The 20734-nt window shown below is 50.9% G+C and overlaps 2 protein-coding genes across 2 annotated transcripts in view; one reads left to right on the top strand and one right to left on the bottom strand.

Moving 5' to 3' along the window:
• DNAI1 (dynein axonemal intermediate chain 1) overlaps window positions 1–17423 on the top strand; it is a 139376-nt gene extending 121953 nt beyond the window's left edge. Inside the window, exon 20 of the mRNA XM_069001410.1 lies at window positions 17175–17423. Coding sequence (XP_068857511.1) covers window positions 17175–17282 — 108 coding nt within the window. The 3' untranslated portion in view covers window positions 17283–17423. The remainder of the gene's footprint in view (window positions 1–17174) is intronic.
• A 593-nt stretch (window positions 17424–18016) lies between these two features.
• ENHO (energy homeostasis associated) lies at window positions 18017–20444 on the bottom strand. The gene is made up of 2 exons (XM_069002170.1): window positions 20321–20444; window positions 18017–19722 (listed from the first exon to the last, which is right to left on the bottom strand). Exon 2 carries the CDS (start codon window positions 19420–19422, stop codon window positions 19237–19239), a length of 186 nt encoding a protein of 61 aa, XP_068858271.1. The 5' UTR covers window positions 19423–19722; window positions 20321–20444; the 3' UTR covers window positions 18017–19236.
• Between the last annotated feature and the right edge of the window lie 290 nt (window positions 20445–20734).

The following is a 20734-nucleotide window of genomic DNA, read 5'->3' on the forward strand; positions in this document are numbered from 1 at the left end:
TGTACTGTACTGTTGCAAAAAGAAATCAGATTGGTGCAGCATGACTTCTTTGGTGCAAATTCACGTTAGTTATGATGCATTTCAGGTGCTTACAGGTTGTTGATTTATTCCATTCATCTTCTGAAAAGTGAGATTAAACTGAATGTCTTCTGGGTGGTTGCTGCATTTACCTTTTCCAGCTTCCTGATCCCTGTCATCCCCTGAAATTCCCCCAGGAAATGTATCAGATTAAAGCTGTTAAGTTGATCAGGTTTGGTAACTGCTGCCTTTCCCAGGGGGCTCGGAGTGTTGTGGTCAGGATGGTCTCAAATACAGTAATCAAGTCAAAGTCTGTGGGCACAGATAGCACCTTTTATTAAGCAAATACTTATGCTGCAGAAGAAAAGAGAAGTGCATATGCCCTACAGCTGGTATTTTATTCTCCAGCTATGTATTACTTGGGTTAATAAAAGTCACTGCCTTTCCCTGTAAACCTGTGCTGTCTGGATGCACACTAACCCTGCTCAGCTAGACCAGAAATCTCCCCACTTGGATGCTGGCGTTGGCTCTGACATCCTGAGGATTTGGGATTGTAGGAAAGAGGAAAGGATCCTTCCCAGAAGCACAGGAGGAAGCATGAGTATCAGCACTGTTTGGTTACTGCTTTCTCATTTTTTTGCCTCGTCTGACTTTTTGATGATTATATAGACTTGCTGTCAGAAGTCAGACACCAAAACAGTCAGACACCAAAATGACCAGAAACTACTTTGCAAGTGCAGTTGTGAGACTGGAGGATGCTCATCCCTCTCCAGGATTAGGCCTCCTGCTTTGATCTGCACTGAGGGAACCTGCTAAGCGGGAGAAATGAGCTCCAAGGCTCTCATTTTTATCTGGCCTGGCCAACCGATGGACATCCAGTGGGAGTTCAGGAAATTGATAATTTTGTGCATTTCATGTCAATGAAAAAAAAAAAAAAAAAGCATGCCAGGCTTTGCCTCTCAGTTTGAGTTTGTAATAGAGCTGAGCAAAAGGCTGATGGATTTGGTTTCAATTAGAACTGCTTGTTCAAGAAGAAGAGCTGTGCTTTAAAAGCTGTGCAGTAAAAGCCCTGCAGCCCAAATGGCTCCTGCAAACTGGGGACTGAAAAAGTTAGGCTGCACAAGTGAAAGGGAAACCCACCCTGAGAAACCTCTTCTCCTCTGCTGCCACGAGGCCAAAAGCAGGGCTGTGGAGGTCCTGTCTTGCTCAGTTGAACCTCATGGGGTTTTCCAGCCTAAAGAACCAGCAAAAGAGAGGAATGTGGGTCCTGCTTCCGTAACAGGGAGAGCCTGGGGTAGCTTGAACCTGAAGTGCAGTGACCAAGTATGGAAATCCTAACCAGCTGTAGGGTATGAAGACTTGCAGAAGGATCTGCGATCCCTTGTGCAGTGACAGGAAAAACTCCAAGTTGCTTGCACCTTGCTGTGTGGGGAAATTTCATTCTTCAGAGTGTTTTTACCCTGCTCATAGCCAGGGATGTGCTGCCAGCCATGATTTTTCAGACGCTGGTGTGGTAGGCAAAGTCTCTGCAATTGGTCAGACCTGCATTTCAAGTCAAGGTTAGTCTGAGCTCTGACTTACAGAAGCAGCAAGAAAATGGGGCACCACCATTGCCTGCCTGCAAAGGAAGAAAGAGAGATGGCTTGGCAGAGACAGCTCCAGCCCTCGGTTCCCGTCTCTCCGAAATACTCAGTTGTGGTGCCAGGCTGAGCAGGGGTTACCCCAAGACATGGCAATTGGTACCTCCCCTCCTCTCTATCCCTGTCCCTTACCTAGCTTGAAGTCACGGGCAGGGGTTCACTGGAGAGGTACAGCCTTTGTGGCTGTACTTCACAGCCTGTGCTTTTGGGTTTCTGCAGGCTTTAGTGACCCCCCTGAGTGCTCCTTGTCCCTGCCTCTCCCTGTGAGTGAGTAACCCCAGGTTTTTGAAAGGCTTGTCTGGATTGGCCTGGGAGGTGCTGCAGAAATGCCACACACTATGTGGTGTGGTTGAAGGACCTAGAGGAAACTTAAACATTGCGATTGACCTGTTTCCCCTGCTTCAGACAGAATTGCGTGTCTATCAACATGAGATCTTTTCATCACCATCACAGCCCCTTATACACTTGGTACTCCATGGGCTTGCAGCCATGACTTGGCAATTGCTGTTTGACTCAGACCTGTGGTAAGCCTTTGTCAAGATACTATTTATGTCTGAAAGAATGGTTGAACATGGACTTTCTCTGGAAAATAAACACCCTGCTTAAAAGAGGCAGCACTACAAAACACCTGCATGGATTCACTTAAAGAGAACTGAGACCAGCAGAACTTTAAATGTAACTAGGAAGGGGTCTCTGCACACATCCAGGGTTGACTCTGCAGTGGAGGTGATTGATTGATTGATTGATTGATTGACTGATTGACAAAAAAATGGAAAGTAAGTCTTGAAAGACCGAGATGGTTGACCTAAGGCCTGGGAAACATGACTTCAAGAAGGTTTTGAGGACCTTGAAAGTAAATTATGCTTTATAACTTATAATTTAAAATTTGTAATCTAAGATTATATATGTAATACAGTTATATTCTATATTGTATGCATTGATCGTAGATCATAGACCATAGATCATATAATATATAGTATATAATATATAATACAATTCTATATAATAATTAAATATATTTTAACAAAATATAACTTGATCTCATCCTAAAGGCACCTGCATGGGGAGGGATTTGCAATGGAGGAAAGCTCCTTAAAATTAGCAGACAGAGATATAATGGGATTTGGCAGCTGACCAAATTAAACAAGGATTTGAGCATACGTATTTAGCATGGCACTAGCTTGTCTTTATCCCTCAAACACCTTCAGGTCAAAACACTTTGTCTTTTAGTGAAAGCTCTGTTTTAGCTCCAGGAGGAGTCATTGTTGGGTTCAGGACTGACTGAAGCTGTGTGAATCATTAAGGTTATTTCTGGGTTTAAAAATATATTAAATCTACTTCCACTTTTTGATCTTATTGAAATGATAGGGGAATTGTCAGGCAGCATTACAGAGAGAGATTCACAGCTTTTACAAAGAGGTAATAACAGCTCAGAACAGGCCACATACCTGCCTGTGAAGAGATTTACAGGCTCCTGAACTCCTCAGTCATGTTGACTATGGTTTGGTTTTTAGCCTGTGTGTTAAACGATCAAACTGCAAGCACTCAGCAACAAAAACAGTGGGAATTTATTGACACTAAGCCCATGTTATCCCTTTCCTGCCATTGATACAAGCATAGTGGGAAAACATATACTTGTCCTACATGTCTGGGATTATGTATGTTCCCCTCTTATGTCAGCTTTTCCACTTGTGGGTAGGCATGGGGGAACAATCCCCACTTTCTCATCCCCAGTTCTCACAGGCTCTTAGTCCAGCTTCCTCCTTGGTCCTATCCCTATCTGCCTCAGGCTTCTGTTCTCCATGGGTTTTCTCCAGTGCTTCCCGGTTGTCATTTTTCACTGAGGGACCTTCTTCCTCTCTTTACCCCTTTGACACCAACATTCAAATTGGTCTGTGTAGCTTCCACAGCATCTAGATACCCTGGGAGGAGGGTGCTGGAGAACTGGTCCCCTCTGTGCCTGTGTTCTCCAGGGGCTGGGAATTGCCCAGTTGATGGCTGTATTGCTCTTCACTGCTCCTAACATTATGAGCAATATAAGGTTTAAGAGCACATTTGCTTAGAAATGCTGTCTGCAATAAGAGTGTAGCAGCAGAGTAGGGTAGAGCTGCAAGACTCATCCACCAGTGTACACTTGGTGATGAAGAACATTCTGGGACTGTAGAGCCACAGGCACATTCAGGCTGGAGGTGATGTTGGGATATCTCTAGTTCAGCCTCCAGCTCAGAGCGAGTACAGCCCTGAGAACAGACAAGGTTGCTCAGGCCTTAGGCTTCTCTTGAAAAACTCCAAGGCTGGAGATCTCACAGCCACTCTGGAGTCTTGTTCCAATGACTAACTATCACAGTGGAGAAAAACTTTCTTATGTCATGTTGAATCCTTCCCTGTTTCAGTTTATGGCTGTTATGACTCATTCTCCTGCTGTGCACTCCTACAGAGAGTCCATTTCTGGCTTCTTAATATCCTCCACTTGGGTGCAGGTAGGTGCCTGTTAGGTCACCCAGAACTATGTCTTCTATAGGCTGAACAAGTCCAGCACTCTTAGTATCTGTTCAGTGCAAATCCTCCCGGCATCAACAGTCTTGCTAGTCTCTGGCCTCAGTCTGGTTTATCAACACCTCAGTTTCACCCCTAAACTACCTTCTGCCTCTCTTTCTGTAGGTGAAACCATTAGCTGAAAATGAAGACCTTTTGTAGCCTGTTTTTCATCACCAGGGCAGAGAACAGACACACTGATCCAGCAGAGCTGTCATCTACTTTTCTTATTTCTTTCCTCCCTAGAAAGCTCTTTCCCTTTTTTCCAGTGACGAAGAACATGGCACACAGGACCAGGGACAGGAGGTGAGAAGGGTTCATCCTCTTTGCTTTCTCTTACCTCTCAAAATTTCTTTCATTAACACTCACCTAGTGTTTCTTAATTAGCGCCTTCTGGCTTGGAACTGCCTGCCTGTGTTGCAACCTTCTGCAGAAAATCTGCTGAAGCTCTTATCTATTGTATGACAGGAAATAGCAAACACTTGGGCTGCTTACTAGACTGACAGGTGCTCTTACACCATAGATTACACAGGGGCTGAGTGGTGTTCTCACCCTCAGCCTCTGTAGCCATCCTTGGCTTCACCTGTCCCTCCTGAGGGAACCTTCTGTGATTCTCTTCTTGTCTTCTGGTGCCAAGCCAAATGGCAAGTGCACATCTGAGGTAAACCAGGAGAGTGCAGAAGTTATGCCAGAAGTAGGAAGAGTAACCAGCTGAAAAATCACCCCAAAAGAGCAGTTAGCAGTGAAATAACTGGGATGAAATCTCAGAGCAGTCTGCAGATTTATTTGGGAGGGTGGGTTGGTGTCCTCAGTGGCATTTCAAATTTGTTACTCATTCCTCAGCTGATCTAGCAGAGTCCACTTACAAAGTCTTGAGAGGACCTGGTGCCATGGAGGTCACAAAGACTTTGAAAGGCTTTGTACCAGATCTCCACATGGGGAAATGGACTGAAATCAAGGAAGTGATCAAGAAAGTACCAACAATGTCTGCCAGGGCTGGTCTCCACTGTGCTTGATTCTGCTTGGGTGCAGAACCCAAATTAAGTTTCTGTGCTCCAAGGACTCAAAATTATGCTAATGAGCCCAACTTAGTCAGTGATGCCATGCCTCCAACAGGATGTGATTTCATCAGGGAGTGAGGTGAGAATTTGTCTCATGTTATGTACATCACAATAGCATCCAAACCCCAGATTGTCATATAGAAAACGATGCCTTTCTTTATGGTTAAATCATGGATTGCTGGAATAAATCAGTTCTGTTATGGGTTCTCTGCTGCTCTTGCTGGATTGCTGACTCATTTACAGGTGGTTGCTGGGGAAGTTAGATTACAAACAACCATTCATGATGATCCAGACTTTTTAAGGATTTTACAAGCTAGGGAGAGGCTGGCACTCTTTCTCCAGTTACCTTCTTCTCACCTTCAGGACAGTTGCATCTCTCACCTAAGGATGTTATGCATCTTTATGGCAAATAGGGTGTTAGTGAAAGTATAATTACTGTAATTTGGATTTAATTTTCTGAGCACAAGGGCCTCATTTCTGTCTTCCTTTTGTTTCCTGCTTGGTTGCCAGCTGTGAAAACATCTCTTTCCAGGATTGTTCTTGATGCCAGGCATGCAGCACCGTAATGGGCTCATCCCCTGCTGGGCTGTGTCTCACCCAGCTCTCAAATGATGGTGACTATTCCCTCACAGAGAGGGGAAGAGCTGGATCAGCAAAGGGCCTGGAGAAACCACCATGCCTCGGCATTTGTGATGTCTGCATCTCCCAGCACTTTATATGCAGGATCCACAGGGTTAACTGTTGCATGGGAAAGCAGTGGGATATAGGGGGTTGAGGCAACATTATTTCTACAAAGCAATTGCTTCCACCACTCCTCTAGGCAAGTTTAGGCATCTCCTTTGTGCTGGTAGAGAGGAATAACTCTGGCTGTCATGTTCAGGACTCTCAAAACATCACCAGGTTCTTGTTCAGTCCTTGCTAGTTTCCCCCAGACCTGCAGCCTGATGACACATCTGAGTTTCAGGGATTTCCTCATACCAGGGCAATACCAGAAATCATTGCCTGGGCTCAGGTCAGAATGGAAACAGAAGAGCCAGAAATGACAGAAATGGAAATAGAAGGGAAGAAGTGACCCCTCCTGAGATGATAATCTGACTATGCCATTGGAATCTGCAGACAGAAGTGGTATCCAGATGTGACAAGATCTCTGCCATCTGCATCAAGGAGATACCTCCTCCAAGGGCCCCCAGGAGGAATGGTGGCTGTTTGCCTGGCAGCATTGCCTCAACCATTGCCTGTCCCAGCTCCAGCAACACAAAGAGTAAGGCAAGGATCAGGCCATGTTTGCTGGTGTTTTGAGGCTTTCAATGACACTATTTGTGTGTCATTGAAAGCCTCACTGTGAAAGTAACTGGCTTTGTGTCATTGTTCCAGCTGTTAACCCAGCACTGCCAAGCCCACCGCTAAACCATGTCCCTGAGTGCCATGTCTACACATCTTTTAAATACCTCCAGCGTTGGTGATACCACAGCTTCCCTGGGCAGCTTCTTCCAGTGCTAGACACCCCTTTAGGTGAAGAATTTTCTGTAGTGGACACATCCACTTTGGGTTAAGGATATGCATCAATGTGAGTTAACCTCTGTCAACAGGTCCCCTCTAGACCTTACATCTGCAATTATCTGTCAGGTAATTTATTTTGCCATCTTGGCCACTGTTTTGCTGAATCTGCCAGCTGCTGGGTAACCTTTTTCTATCTTTGATACCCGTGGGACTTGCTCAGCAGTGGAGAGATTACTTTGGGAGGTGCTTGCCTTAAGGACCTTGATGACTTCTACATAATTTGCTTTCCAGCGTGCCTCTGTTTTGCACTACTTTGTTGCAAAGAGTACCCATTAGTTTCAGCAGCCAGCTGAGCAGATGGGTTTAACTGGTCTATGGCTCTGAAGTAATTACATTTTGGTACAACAGAGACACAGCAGCAAACGTACAAAATTAATTCAGGTGCAGCATCCCAGTCAGTGTCTCGAAGCAAAGAGCACTTTAGGGAGGCCACCCCTGGCTGCACTGAGACTGTGCTGTTGGCCAAGTGGACAATCAGTAGGAATATCTCCCTCTGGTTTCCACAGGTGATGTTAGATTGGCTTTTCCTATGGCCAGTTCCTTCTTCAAAAATATATTAGTACCAGAGAGATTGATTACTGCTCCCATCTCTCTCTCCTGCTTCTGTTCTAATTAAAACAGCAATATATGCATGAAGCAATTAGATTTTAATAATGCTTTTCTAAACAGGATGTCAAGGAGCTTAGTACAAAGACTTGGGCTGGAGCCAGATCAGCATCTTAAGACTGGATTGTTGTTAAAATTGGCTGCCTCCTGCTTGAACAGCTTACATGAACACAGGATCTAGACTTGCTTCTTATTCAGAGTGTACCTCATCTTTGCCTCCAGACAGGACCCAGAACACCCTCTGTTCCTGGGTGGCAGGGTCAGAGTGAGGCATGGGTAGGGACACGTGGTAATGCACGTGATAATCTGGGTCTGCTGGTGGGACAGGAGCATCCCCTACTCCAGCCCTGTTGCCATCCCCATCACTGCATGCCAGGGAGCCCATATTCAGGTCCATTCTGGGTTCCTTCCTACAGAGCAGCTGTTGATCAGGTCAGGGCACATCAGCACACTGCTGGCAGTGCTTCCCAGAAGGAAATGAGTGGTTCTGTGGGTGCCTGTGCCCCAGAAGAGCACTCCCTGAGCTGCCTCCCTGTGTGTTGCTGGAATTCTCCTGCACTGTTTTATCCTGTCTGCTTCTGGCTTATATGCAGTGCTTGAGCCCTGTGTTTGCAGTCAGACCAGTATGAATCATATTCTCTGTGCTGCTCTTTCTCAGACCCTTATGGACAGTCCAATGCAGCTGGGTCACTGAACGTGGATGGGGAGTGTGAAACACAAACTCCGCATCACTGCAGGATGTGTGGGCTCACAGTGGAGATGCCTCAACAGGCAGCAACAACCAGCACTGTGCCAAACCCATTCCAGGAGAGGACTGACACCAGCCATCTGCAGGAGCTCCCAGGGCAAAGCAGTGCTGTGGTGGGATACAGCTGGGCCCTGTCTGTCTGTGGGGCAGGAAGGGATTTCTCAGCTGCTGTAACTGTGTGAAATCCCAGGGAAGAGCAACAGCTCTAGCTGCAGTATTTCCTGTGCTTGTCCTGCGTCCAGCTTCTCGCTGACCTCTTTTAAGCCCTGATTTGCATGCTGCAGCGTAACTCAGTCGTGGCTGATGCGATTTAGTGTGACGTCCCACGCCGTCCAGGCTAACAGTGTATCTGGTTCCCAGGCCTGGGAGTGTTTGTGTGGCATTTATCATTTGCCTGGCTGTTTCCTGTGCAGCAGGTGGAGAGAAGCTGTGCAACTCATTTAATCTGAGGCAAACGGGGAGACTCAGTCTGAAGTAAACAGGATGCGCTTCGGTGAGGATGGAGGCAAATAGAAGGAGAGGGAAAGGAGGTTGGAATAACTGACTGAGGAGGTGAACAGAAAAAGATCTCTCTTGAGCAGAGATGTACTGAACAGCACAGGCAGGAAAGGAGTGAGCAGGAAACATGAGCTGATCCTGTTGCACTGCTTTGCTGTGCAAAGACCTCTGCTCCAGTTTTGAGTACCAGCATTAAAGGACATGAGGAGCAGGAAAGCAGCAAGGACAGTGCAGCCAGCTGGGAGGCTGGAAGCAGGGAGATGAGAGAGATGAGCACTCCCAAAGAGATCCTGGGTTGGCAGGGTAAGGAAGGCAGTGCTCTGAGGTAATACAGCAGGAAAAGACTTAGGGAGAAGGTTTCAGTGGGTGTAAGAGGGACATGCTGACAGATGTCACCAGGAGATGAGTTGGCAGCACCATTCCTGGGGCTTTCAAAAGAAGTGGCTGTGCAGGTGTTGGGAGCAGAGTGGGACAATCCACTGCTTAGGACCTCTTGTGCTGGGTACCCCAAGGGCTGGACAAGCATCTGTCAGAAGCAATTTAAGAGCAGCTGCTCCCACTAAGGACAAGGGTGCACTAATGGACTAATTCCTCCTAGGTCTACCCCAGGTGACTCTGTGATTTACATGAAAAATACACAGGAGTATACATTGTTGAGATGACACAATTTTTCACATGGTTAAAATATCTAGTGCAATTTCTGCAGCATCCCTAAGTTCAGTCATGGAGAGCAGGAAAGAGAAAGAGAGCCATGTGCCTTGACATTAAATTGCAGACTGAGTTCTTTCATAAGCATAAGAGTATAAGTCATAATACATCTTTCATGCCACTGGCATTTAATGTTATTACATATGAGCCTTCTGTGAGCGAGGACATTTATTTTTATTTCTAATAATAGCAAAATCCGGTTTCCAGTGTACTTGTATTTATCCAAAATGAAGTATATTCACATGCTCCCATATAAGCAGCAACCAAGGATATATTTCCTATGCAAATACTTTATGAACTGTATTGAAAAAAATCAAAGAAGGAACTGTTAAAAACAAAACAAAACAAAACCAGCAACTGGACTTCCTTAAGGCAGTTAAAGGGTGATGAAGGTGGACATGTGTAGGTTAACAATGGTGGCCAGAGAAAAAGGTATTGAAAAAACTGCAACTTTTTAAAATATACTGTTCACACAACTGCAAATGTTCTCTCATGAGATGCTGTGCTCTGTGACGTAACAGCAGTACCCAAGAGTTGCAGGAGCTGCATGTTCACATCCGTGTTTGATTGCTTTTATTAAACTCTAATCCGTAACAGCCTACTGAGCTGGCATGGCAAAATGCTAAAGTAAAGCTGAAGTAATTAAAAAAAAAAAAAGAGAAAGAGATGCTGAATGATAAGGAAACATTGCTGGGTGGCTGAGAGTGCTGCCTGCCAGGAATCAAGGGCTGCAGCTTAAGAATGCTGGGGTCACTGCACTCTGCAGGACATATCCTTGATTTTATCCCTCTGGACAGGTTTGATTATGGGTTCTGTGTGCGCCCAAGCCTTTCACTTCTGGTTTGCCAGCCCAAGTGAAGAGGTGCTGCAGATGTGGCCCCTCATGGTAGGTGCAAGAGTTAGGGAAGCCTGTGCAGCTTTTGGATTGTCTAGGTTACACTGAGGTTTGGTGTCTGGGTGTCACTGGAATTGCAGCAGTATTTGAAGTCGAGCTAGAGCACAAGGTATGGCCTGTCTAGTGGGTTTTATGGACAATCTCAGTTAAAATCCCCTTCTTGTTTCCTTCCTCCCCTCTGCTTGGGTTTGAGAGATCCCACAGCTAAAACACCGGGAACTAATGTCCCCGCCAGCCTTTGCATCCCATGCTATTGTAACACATGGCATGTAGACAGGCTTTGAGTACTGGGGCTTCCCAACAAGTTAAGAGCTAATTAAAGTAATTGATCCCATCCCGATGAGCTAAATGGCACTGCAGAAAATCTGAATCCAGTAGGGCTGGATCCAGGGTTTTGAGTGGGTGATGCGCTGCCTGTCCCCATAGTGAGGTGAAGGAAAGGGCATCCCATCCCTCTGTCCTTATCCCAATGATGGTTTGCACCACCAGGATTCCCTGGACTTGACGAGAGAGCTTTTAGGGGTTTTATTCCACTCTGACTTCTTCAGGAGGTCTCAGTGTGCCAGGACAGAGTAATTGCCAAGCACAATGAGCACACAGTGGTTTTTCTCAGTGCTTAGTACAAGTCAGTTAAAGGATTTGACTGGAAATCTTTCCCATGTACCTTGTGAAGAGTTTGTTTCCTCACCAGGCTGTTCTGTTTGAATAGAGCCTATAGATGTTGGCTCATCTCAGTGACTATGGGTGCTGACACCCAAAAGAAAGCTGTTTTTCATCTCACACACCCAGAGCTCACAGTTAGAGTGTAGCCAAATTGTCCCCAGGGCTGACAAAACAGTGTGACCTCTTGGGACCCTGTTGCTGATGCTTCCTAATCAGAGCATCTGTGCAGGGCAGAGTTAAGGGTATTGGCTCATTTCAGACCCATAATGTCTTAGGATGATGTTGGGATGACTTTAAAATTTATCCTTCTCTTTAAAGCTATTTATTTGGTGATTCATGAACTGAGGGTCATGACCACATCCCTGTTTTGAACTTGTGTCAGACAATCAAAAGGCAGAAGACCAATAGTTTTAAATGGTTTTGGTGGGTTTCTGCAGCTGGTACAGGGATAAATTCAGAAGGAGGTAACAAATCATTGTAATGCCACAGAGGAGCTGTGGGGACAGCCATGAGACAAATCTGCACTCAGCTTGGCCTTGTTCACTGAAGTTTTCATGCTAAATGTGGTCTTTTTATGGCTATATTTAGGTGCCTAAATTAGTGGTCTGTAAGAGACATTGCTCGAGGCTCTGGAGTTAGCAAGAACAGGGAACGTTCTTCAGGGATCGGCTCCTGCTGTGTGCACAACTTCTGCTTGGCCAGAGGACACTGCAGTGGGGGTGAGCAAGGATGTGGAGTCCAGCCAGCCCCTGGCAGAGCAGACACAGAGCTGTGATGATGGCTGTGCTCTCTGGTGGCTATGATTTGACCAGGCTGTTAGCTCTCTGCTGCTGCAGAGCCCATCCATTCCATCAGGCATTCCCTCCCCTCTCCCACGGATGTTTGTGAACCACCACCCCTATGGTGTACTGTGGGCAGCTACCCACCATTTAGGGACAGGTGACCTCTGCCCACATGCCCTGCCCAATTCCTTCTGGTTTATTTCCAGTGACAATCCCATCTGCTTCCAGGTCTGATCCAATTTTGTTTGTACTTCCTGCCTGTTGGGTATCCTGACCTTCACTCCCACGCCTTTCCTGGCAGATGTGCTGCTGAGCCTCAGGCTGGTCCCAGCACTGTGACTTACCCAATTTAAATGGTGACTTCCAACAAGCAAAGGCAGGTCAGCTGAGGCCCTGAGACCTGTGTGCCCTGCTGTGCTTTGGCATGGACCAGTGCCTATGCCAGGCAGATGTGAGCTTGTGCAAGGTGGGGGTTCCTGCCCTGAAGTGCACAGGTTGTGCCTGAAGCTGGAGGTAAGAGCATCCTTTGAGGCCAATGATCCTGTGTGGCTGCTGTCACCTGAATGACCCAGCCATCCCCTGGGCTTTTCTGCTGGTTTCATTCCCTGCAAAAACATTTACTGCATCATTTATTTCCAAACAGTAGCAGAACAAGCCTAAATCCTTATCTCTGGTCTGTCAGCTAATCCTTCCATGGGCCAGGAGCAATGCTGTCAGATCAGGCTGTGAGTGTTCCTCAAGGCTCTCTATGATTGAAAAGCATGTTGCTGCTGTATGTAAATGGATTTCTTGAGAGCCCAGAAGTGGTCCTGGCACAGACATCATCCCCAGCTCAGCATAACTCTAGCTTCATATGACAGCACTGGGTTGCAATAGGATCACGATGGGGTAGACCTGGGAGGCTTCAGGACTGCAGCTCCTATCATATTCCTGTCGATCCTCTTAATGTTTGGTTAGTGGCCCAGGGAGATGATGAGGAAAATTTTTGTATTCATGAAGGAGTTTGGGTTTCCTTGGTCTTCCTGATGGAAATGCTCCAGGGAAGCTTCATCTTTGCTTTCATTCATTGAGTTCACCAGACCAGTCACTAGTGTGTTTTGGTAATGGAGGGGCCCTTACGCTGGAGCTATCACCTTAACCTACGCCTGAGCAGAGTAGAAAGAACAATAAATGATCTTCTCCCAAAGAAATACACCTCTGAACACCTGGCAGGCTGTGTGCCCTTTCCCACTGAGGATAATGAGAACAAGCAGTTTTGGGTGTCTTCTTGAAGCTTCTCACCCCCTTCAAAACAACTCTGTAAAAGCTTAAACCCTTTTTGCATGGGAAGCCAGTTTTTAGGTCACTGGGCTGCTTTATAAAATGTCTAGATCCTGTTCCAGCATGACTGTGTCCAGAAGTCCCATCCCGTAAGGAACGACATCAGTGTCATGATAAGAGCAGGACAGAGATAGGCCTGTGCCCCTTGGCCAAAGCTCAGCAGGGTAAAGGGTCACCTCTGCTCCCGAGGAAGCTGTGGGGACCTTCCTGCCTATGTTCAAGTCTGTGAGGTTGACTTCCTTGCTGCTTTTAAACATAAATATGTTTGGCCTTGTTTAATCGAAACTTCAGAGCAGATGTTTTATGATTATTCCACCAATGGGAAAAAGACATGGATGCTGAAAAGTGCCAGCATCATGGTTTTTATGGGAGAGTTTTATTAACTCAGTGGTATACTGTTCAACTAGGGAATGAAAGCATCAGCCAAGACTCTGGTTTAAATGAGTCCCATAACCTGAATGCAGAGTTCAGCATGTGCCAGCATGGGGAAGAGTGTGGCTGAGGCTCCCAAGGAAGTGGATCTGGGATCTTCAAGCAGCCTGTCTTTGTCCTCATCTTTGTCCTAGTCCTCACTCCACCCTTCCCTCTGAGGCTTCACCTCAGTCATCTCCCACCTCCTGTTTCACTTGCAGTGCCAGTACTCACCCTGGGGCTGAGAGGACCATCAAGGGTCCTCCACACTGCCTGTAAGGCTAGGAGCCCCCTTGCCTCAGTTTCTCTGCTTGACGAGTCAGGGAAATCCCAGACATGAGGTAAAGGGAGCATAAGGGCCATGAGGAACCTGGCAACAAATGCAGCAGCATGGACACAAATAGGAGGTCTCTTCCCTGTCTCCCCCCCCCCCCCGAGGTCATGTTCTGTCAGCAGGGCAGAGTCCATCCCCACACAGCACCTTTTCTGGCCCTGCCGTGAGCTTTTCTGCCATGTCCCTCATCACCATTTCGATAGGAACTCTCCTATTGGAAGCAGTTAACAATAAAGTCGATGCAAACGCTGCTCTGAGCAGCTTCAGTGCCCATTCCATGAACTCCTCAGGGACAGACCTCCCATGTAATCTGAGCTCTGCCTCTAACAGTTTAATGGGGAGGATGTTCTGCCCTGACTCACTGCCAGCTCCTAATGAGCCCCGTGGATGTGGTATAAGCAGGGATGTAGGTGGAGAACAGGCTCAGCTGCGCACATGGTGGCAGAGCCCCACGAGTGCCCTCTCCACACCTGGCTGTGGCATCTGTTGGGAGGCAGAGCCCTTCGGCAGCCGCGTGTGGAGGTGACTCTTCCCCGCCTCCTGCATGCTCGCTCTGGGACATCCCGATAGCTCTCCTCCAAGAAGGACTGCTCCTCAGAGACCTGATGCAGCCAGAGCTCCCAGATTTGTAGGAAGCGGCCACGTGCATCCAAGCAGATCCCACAGTGCTGTGCTGGTGCCATCAGTGGCCTAGCCAGCTCACAAGTACCCTGGGAGAAGCAGATGGCAGAATAAAGGGAAACTTTCCATTCCAGTGCCCCCAAAAGGACATTGTAATTTCCATTCCCTGTGTCATCTTGCTTGCTTGGTTATGTGGCGTTAAATTAGGGCTCTGGTTCGGTTACGGCTCATTACAGGCTTGCGTGTGGCTTTGTTGCAGCGTGCTCAGAAGCACCACAGGAGCTCAGCCAGTGTGAAAGTCAAAGTTTTAGGGACAGTTTGGTGACCAGGAGCTGAGCCTTGCCTGAGGCTGGTGAATTCAGCAAGGCTTAGACACAGTTCCCGTGAGCCTGGAGGATGTCAGTCAGGGACCCTACCTGATGGTGGGGAGATTAAAGGGCTTGGGATAGAGATGGATTGATGGAGGTGTCTTCAGCATCTTCTCTTCCCATTTGAGCAAAGCAGTTGCCTCTTTTGCCTGTCCCAAGCACCTCTGTGTGGTGCTGTGTGTGACACAGGGTGCCAAAGGGAGGGGTTTGAACGCTGTCAGACAATAAGGCAGCTTTTCTGCAGAAATAGCTAAGTCCTGAAATACGTCGAGCAGCTGTGTTTATCCCAAGGCTCTCACTCACAGAGATGCTCTGCTGTGGTGTGGGCTGTTACTACAAACATCGCTCACAATGCCCAGACCAGAGCCATGAAGGGCACTGCTCACCGGTTGGCATTAGTGCAAACCAGCCCTGTCCCACCATGCAGTCAATGGACTCAGTAAATAAAACAACCCGGGCTCATCCCAGTGCTTAGAAGAGCAGTGGGGCTGTCTTCTTGGGAGTAGAGGGGTTTCCAAATATCCCTGTCCCCATCCTCCCCTCAGGACTGCTTTCATCTCAGCAGTGTCCTCTGGCAGCTTAGGAAACCTCTGTTCCATCGAGGTTGTGCTGTGCTGGGATGAGGAAGGACACGGGGATTCCCCATGGACTGCTTTGCGCATTGTCATCACTCAGCAATGCCCATGTTTGTTAGAGAAATGTGGTGAGATCCATGTGGGCTCGCAGCTTTCTCCGTGCCGTGTGCTGGCATTTCTTCAGCGCTGAAGGGAAGGTGTGTGTTTGTAATTGCTGCACCCACGGCCATTAGCGGGGCTGATTCAGCGGGAGGAGAATTGATCTGTTCTAAGTGGGGAAAGAGCAAAGCTGGCAGCCTCCTTCCTCTGATGCTGAGTGCTGCTCCCCTGGCCTTCTGAGAGCCCGGAGAGCAGAGGCTGTGCCTTGGGGATGCCAAGAAGAGCCAGTACAGCAGCTTTCTGCAGGCTGCCACCAAGCCTGGTCAGGGATGTTCCTTTCACTTTGCTCTGCTGCAGTGTTGGAGGCCCACTGCCACATCTCCTGAGCCCACCTGCCAGACTGTGCCAGTCCTCCTGCTCACCTGTGCTTGGCAGCTGCTTTCTGGGTTGCCCAAAGCCATGCTGTGCACAGAGGAGTTCCCCGGCCCCAAAGCAGGGGTATCCCACCAAATCCAGAGGCAAGGTGAGATCCAGCAGGCTGGCAAAGGGGAAGGCTGTGACTGAAAGGCAGCACTTTGTGATCGAAGTGGTGACTGTGGGGATGCTGTTTTCAAGAAATCCCATGGTGTAGATGCTCAGCTGCAGTAGGGCTTGGTGGGCTCAGTGTAGCTTGGAAAATTCCTCCGCTGCAGCTGTGTCTGACATGATGTGAACCTGGAGAGCCTAAGCCCAGTTAATCACTTTCCCAAAGTGCCAGAACTCTGTTGAGAGCAATGCTGCAGCCCACAGCACAGCAGAAACTTTGTTCTGCCCAAAGCACTGAATGGCATTTGTGCCTTCAGCAGGGACATCGTCCTGTGCCAGGCCTGGAAAGCTCCTGCTGCTCCCAAACAAGAGAGGACTGAACTGGCCAGGTTCTTTCCCTTGTGCCACGTGACTTCTCTCAAGATGCTGGTGGTTTGCTTTAGCACTGAGGCACGGAGCCCCTGGGATGCTTGGACCAAGTGCTAGGGAACTGTGGGAAGTGCTTGTCCTCTTTGCCCATGCTGGGGTGCGCATCAGGGTTGGCATAGAAGTGTGCAGTGAGGCACAGGGCTGTCCCATGGGATGTTATAGTGTGTCCAGGTGCAGGAGAGCCTCAGTGAGGAGTTAACAACACAGCTGGGAGCCCTGACTCACTTCTCCGCACCAGGTTAGGGGCTCTCAACACCCAGCTGCCCGCCTGGGAAAAGCCATTTGGGTGCAAAAGGGATGATCCCTTCTCCTGTGGCTGCCTCTGCCCAGGAGCACCTGCATGGGATGGGCATGGTGGGGCTGTTTTGGGGAGCTTTGGACATCTGCACTGCTGTCACTGCCCTAGCAGTCTTGCATGCCTGGCACCTACCCACAGCTTGGGGGAATAGCTTAGAGGGTGGGTCCAGTCCCATGGATCTAAGAAGGTCTAGGAAGAGAGAGGCAGAAGAGGCTTTGAGTCACTGTGAATCAACAGATCGCCTCCCATTCCCATCCAGACACTTCATTAGTGTCCTTTCCCAGCTCATAGGAGCTTTCACATGTCGTGGCATCTTGGGCTTGAAATATGAAGACGGGCAGGTGCATCCCCCTGTGGATCAGCCTCCACTGAGGGGTGAGAGCTCAGACACAGCACTCCAGCAGCCCTGCTGTGTTGGACCCCTCCTCATCCCTGCTGTCCTCCCTGCTCACAGTTCTATCCTGCTTGGTCTCTTTGTAGGAGAAGAAAGGCCAGGAGGTGAAGAAGAAAGGTCCTGAGGTGGAAATGGAAAAGCTGGAGAAGCTGCTTAGCCTGGTGAGAGAGCCAGAGAGCAAGGAAGGGAAGTGAGAGGGGGGAATGATGACTCTGTGGGCAGCCTCTGGCCAAACAAGCTCGGCTTTGATCGGTGGCTGCTTGGCATGCAAGCCACGGGCCCCTGCTGCCCACTTTTTGCAGAGCAGGAACACTTCGCCTCTGTGCCCTGACAAATAAATGGAGGTGCTGGGAGAGCTGTGGTGTGCAGTCATGTCTGGTGTTAGGCAAATCTCACCATGCTTGGCCCTCCAGAGCCACATGGCCCTTGGCTTTCCCCAGCCTTGACTGGGCTTGCACCAGATGAGAGCCCGGGGGGGGGAGGGGGGGGGGCTGGAGTTGGGGCTGGTCCCACCAGCCCTCAGGAAGCCTTCATGGCTGCATGGAGTGGTGGCCAGAGAGACTCAGCTCTGAGCTGTAGCCCCGCCAGGCATTTGTGCAAGTCAAATGGAACTCCACACCTGGATTTTGAGGTGGCAAAAAGCTTGGAAATTCTCCAGTGCCTCTGGCACAGAGATTGGGGAATGCTCCCTGCTGACTCCCATATGCCCCCAGGCCAGGCAGGCAGGCAGGAAACACCCAGTCAGGTTTCACCCAGCATTTAAAAGCCACAGATGAACGTGAGCCCTTCCTTATCACCATCCCTGAGCAGTCCTCCAGAGACATCAGCCCCAGCCCTGGGGCAGCCGCTCCTCAGCCCTGTGGGATTGCAGGTCGTGCCACCTCCCCCCGAATTTTCCAGGCACTGGGTAGAGCTCAGAGACACAACGTGGGGCCTACAATCTGTTTATTAGTCTAGTAAAAACAAGGCTGCAAAGGGATGTGTATGCTACACCTGACATGGGGAGGAGCTGCAGGCTCTGCCAGGCCTGGCCAAGCCTGTGCAGGGACCCTGGCTGGCGTCCCTCCCACCCCACCCTCCTGTCCCCTTATTGCAGTGGCTATGCCAGTGGTGACCGTGGCTATTGCTCGGCTCTAGGAAAGGCAAGGCAGAGCCCTCCAAAACCCACAGCACCCGCTGGCAGGGTGGGGGATGCAGCTGCCAGGCTTGCAGACAAGCCAGATGAGAGCATCCCTTCCCACAGAACCACTGTGATCCCCAGGGAACAGGCAGGGTCAAAGAACCTTCAGAGCTGTTTGTCCAGGCACCCTCATCCCCCCATGTCTCCCATCTCCCCAAGAAAAAGCCACACCAGGCTGCTCTCAGTGGGATCGGGGATGCCAGCAAGGGCATGCTGCTCACAGGCAGGTCAAATCCCACTGGCTGGCCTCAGCTGGGAGCAGGCAGGAGGGAGGGCAGGGACAGGCACCCATTGAGGAGGAGGGTCGTTTGCCTAGCAGCGTTAGTGCTCATGACTGACAGACAGGCCAGGGATGATCAAGCAGACCGTGCAGGCCCTCTTGTGCCTCGTTAAACCCGCTGCTTGGGCAGACATATGCCAAATGCCCACCTGAGGCTGAGGGCATATGGCACCCAGGGCCACCACCAAACATCTGGACTGGTAATACCCTGCTCTGCCCGCAGGGCCGGGGCTGCTCGGTTCCCCCTGGGCACACCCTGCCACGGAGCAGCCAGCCTGCTCGGGAAGAAGCACTTGTGCCAGCCCTGCTGCCTCCCCTCTCCAGGCCCCCAGCTGGCCACTGTCCCAGGCAATGAGCACCAGAGAGGAGCCCACAAGCTCTTCCCAAACACGGTGTGCACTTGAAGGCAGGGCTCCTACTGTGCTCACTGGCTGCTGGGACAGGCATGACTGTCCCTGTAGCATATCCCCATCACTTGTCTCTCTATCCCCATCATCACTGTGGGCATTCACAGGAACTTCACACACCAAAACCACAAAGGACTGTGGCCCCTGTCACAGTCCCTGCAAGCAGTTTGGTGTCCCCTCAGCTTTCATTGTGCCTGGTCCAGCACTCCAGTCCCAGCACAGGCATCCAGTCTGGCATAACTCCTTCGGCACACTCCCCGACACCCAAGTTCCCAGGCAGATCAGGGCTGCAGCAAGTACTTCTCTTCATTCCTTGACTCATCCACATCAGAAGCTGGGGTCTTCTTGGGACATGAGGGGGTCCTGCAGGCTTTGCAGAGGATGAGGAAGAGGATGAGGATGAGCAACGCGATGACACAGTTAAAAGAAATTGCCACGATCGCTCCGGTGGAGAGAGCAGCCCCCATGGCCACTGTCCCGCAGGAATCGGCGGGGCCCACAGCTCGGTCTCGCGCTTGGGATGCCAGGGCAGTGATGGAGCGTGCAGCCTCCACCTGCTAGCATTGGCAGGGGACAAAGGCGACGGCCGTGGTGCTGGCGGTGGGATGGGGATGGGGCCAGGCCGGCAGCAGGACGGTGTCACCCTGTCAGCTTGGCTGCTCACAGCTGTGTCCCGGGCTGCACCACACCACAGGGAGGCTTTCTCTCGGCTTCCCCTCCTCTGGCAGGGCAGTGAGGACACAGGATCACTCTTCTCCCTCCAGCACCTGGAAGAAAGCCACCGTCACCATGGGCGTAAAGGGACAGGCTGTGCGAGCCGCTCAGGGTGGGCTGTCGGGGTGCCAGGGGACGGCCACCCCCGGGCCCACGGGGCTCTGCTGGAGTTTTAAGGCTGCAGCAGCTCCCTGGTCTGACGCTGTTTGGGGGACTTTTCCAGCCCCCCCTTGCCAGCCTTGGCTGTGCCCCTCATCCCCTGCGTGGGCCACCAAGCTGGAGGTGTCCCCAGTGGGGGGGCCCATCGCCTCATCCCGGCCCAGACGCTCTCCGCCGGGCACCGCCGGCTGACTCCGGACAGCCCTGGCCCCGCTCCGATGCCCTGTCCACCCTCCAACTCCTTTTGCTGCCGGCGGCACCGCGCTGCGAGGTCCCACACCCCGAACGGAGCCGGGGGCTGGGTGGAAGCAAGTGGGGGGGTCAGCGCAGCCCCCGTTGAGCTTTTTACCGGGGTCGGGCAGAGCCCCGGCTGCGGGATTCCCCGGGGCCTCCGACCCCCGCAGAGAGGGACACCCACGGAGCGCCCGGCACCGGACAGCAACAGGTCCCACCAACTCCGCCCTCCCGCCGCGGGGCCCCGGCGTCACCCACCTGCCTCCGCTTCTCCCCGGGTACCGCCGGGACCCCGGTGCCGGCGGGAGGGCGGGCGGCGCTGCCGGGGCCGGGGCCCGCCTCGGAGCGGGTTGGCGGCGCGGGGTCCCGGCGCGGAGCGGCCCCGGCGCGGCCCCGCGGAGCGCTCGGAGCCGGCGCGGTCCCGCCGCGGCCGCCCGTGGGTGCCGCAGCCCCGCGCGCCGCCCGCGCCCTCCCGCCGGTACCGGGGGGCGGGGCCTGCCGGCGCCCCGCCCCCGCCCCGCCATTGGTCAGCCCCCGCCCGCCGCCTGCCATTGGCCGAACGCCCGGCTCGGGACGCGCCCCCTCGCCCGGCTCCCACGTGAGCGGCGGGGAGGCAGCGCCGGGCAGCGCGCGCTCTGCCGGCCCGGAGCGGGACCCGGCCCGGTGGTGCCT

The sequence above is a fragment of the Aphelocoma coerulescens genome, assembly GCF_041296385.1.
Source record: "Aphelocoma coerulescens isolate FSJ_1873_10779 chromosome Z unlocalized genomic scaffold, UR_Acoe_1.0 ChrZ, whole genome shotgun sequence".
NCBI lineage: Eukaryota > Metazoa > Chordata > Aves > Passeriformes > Corvidae > Aphelocoma > Aphelocoma coerulescens.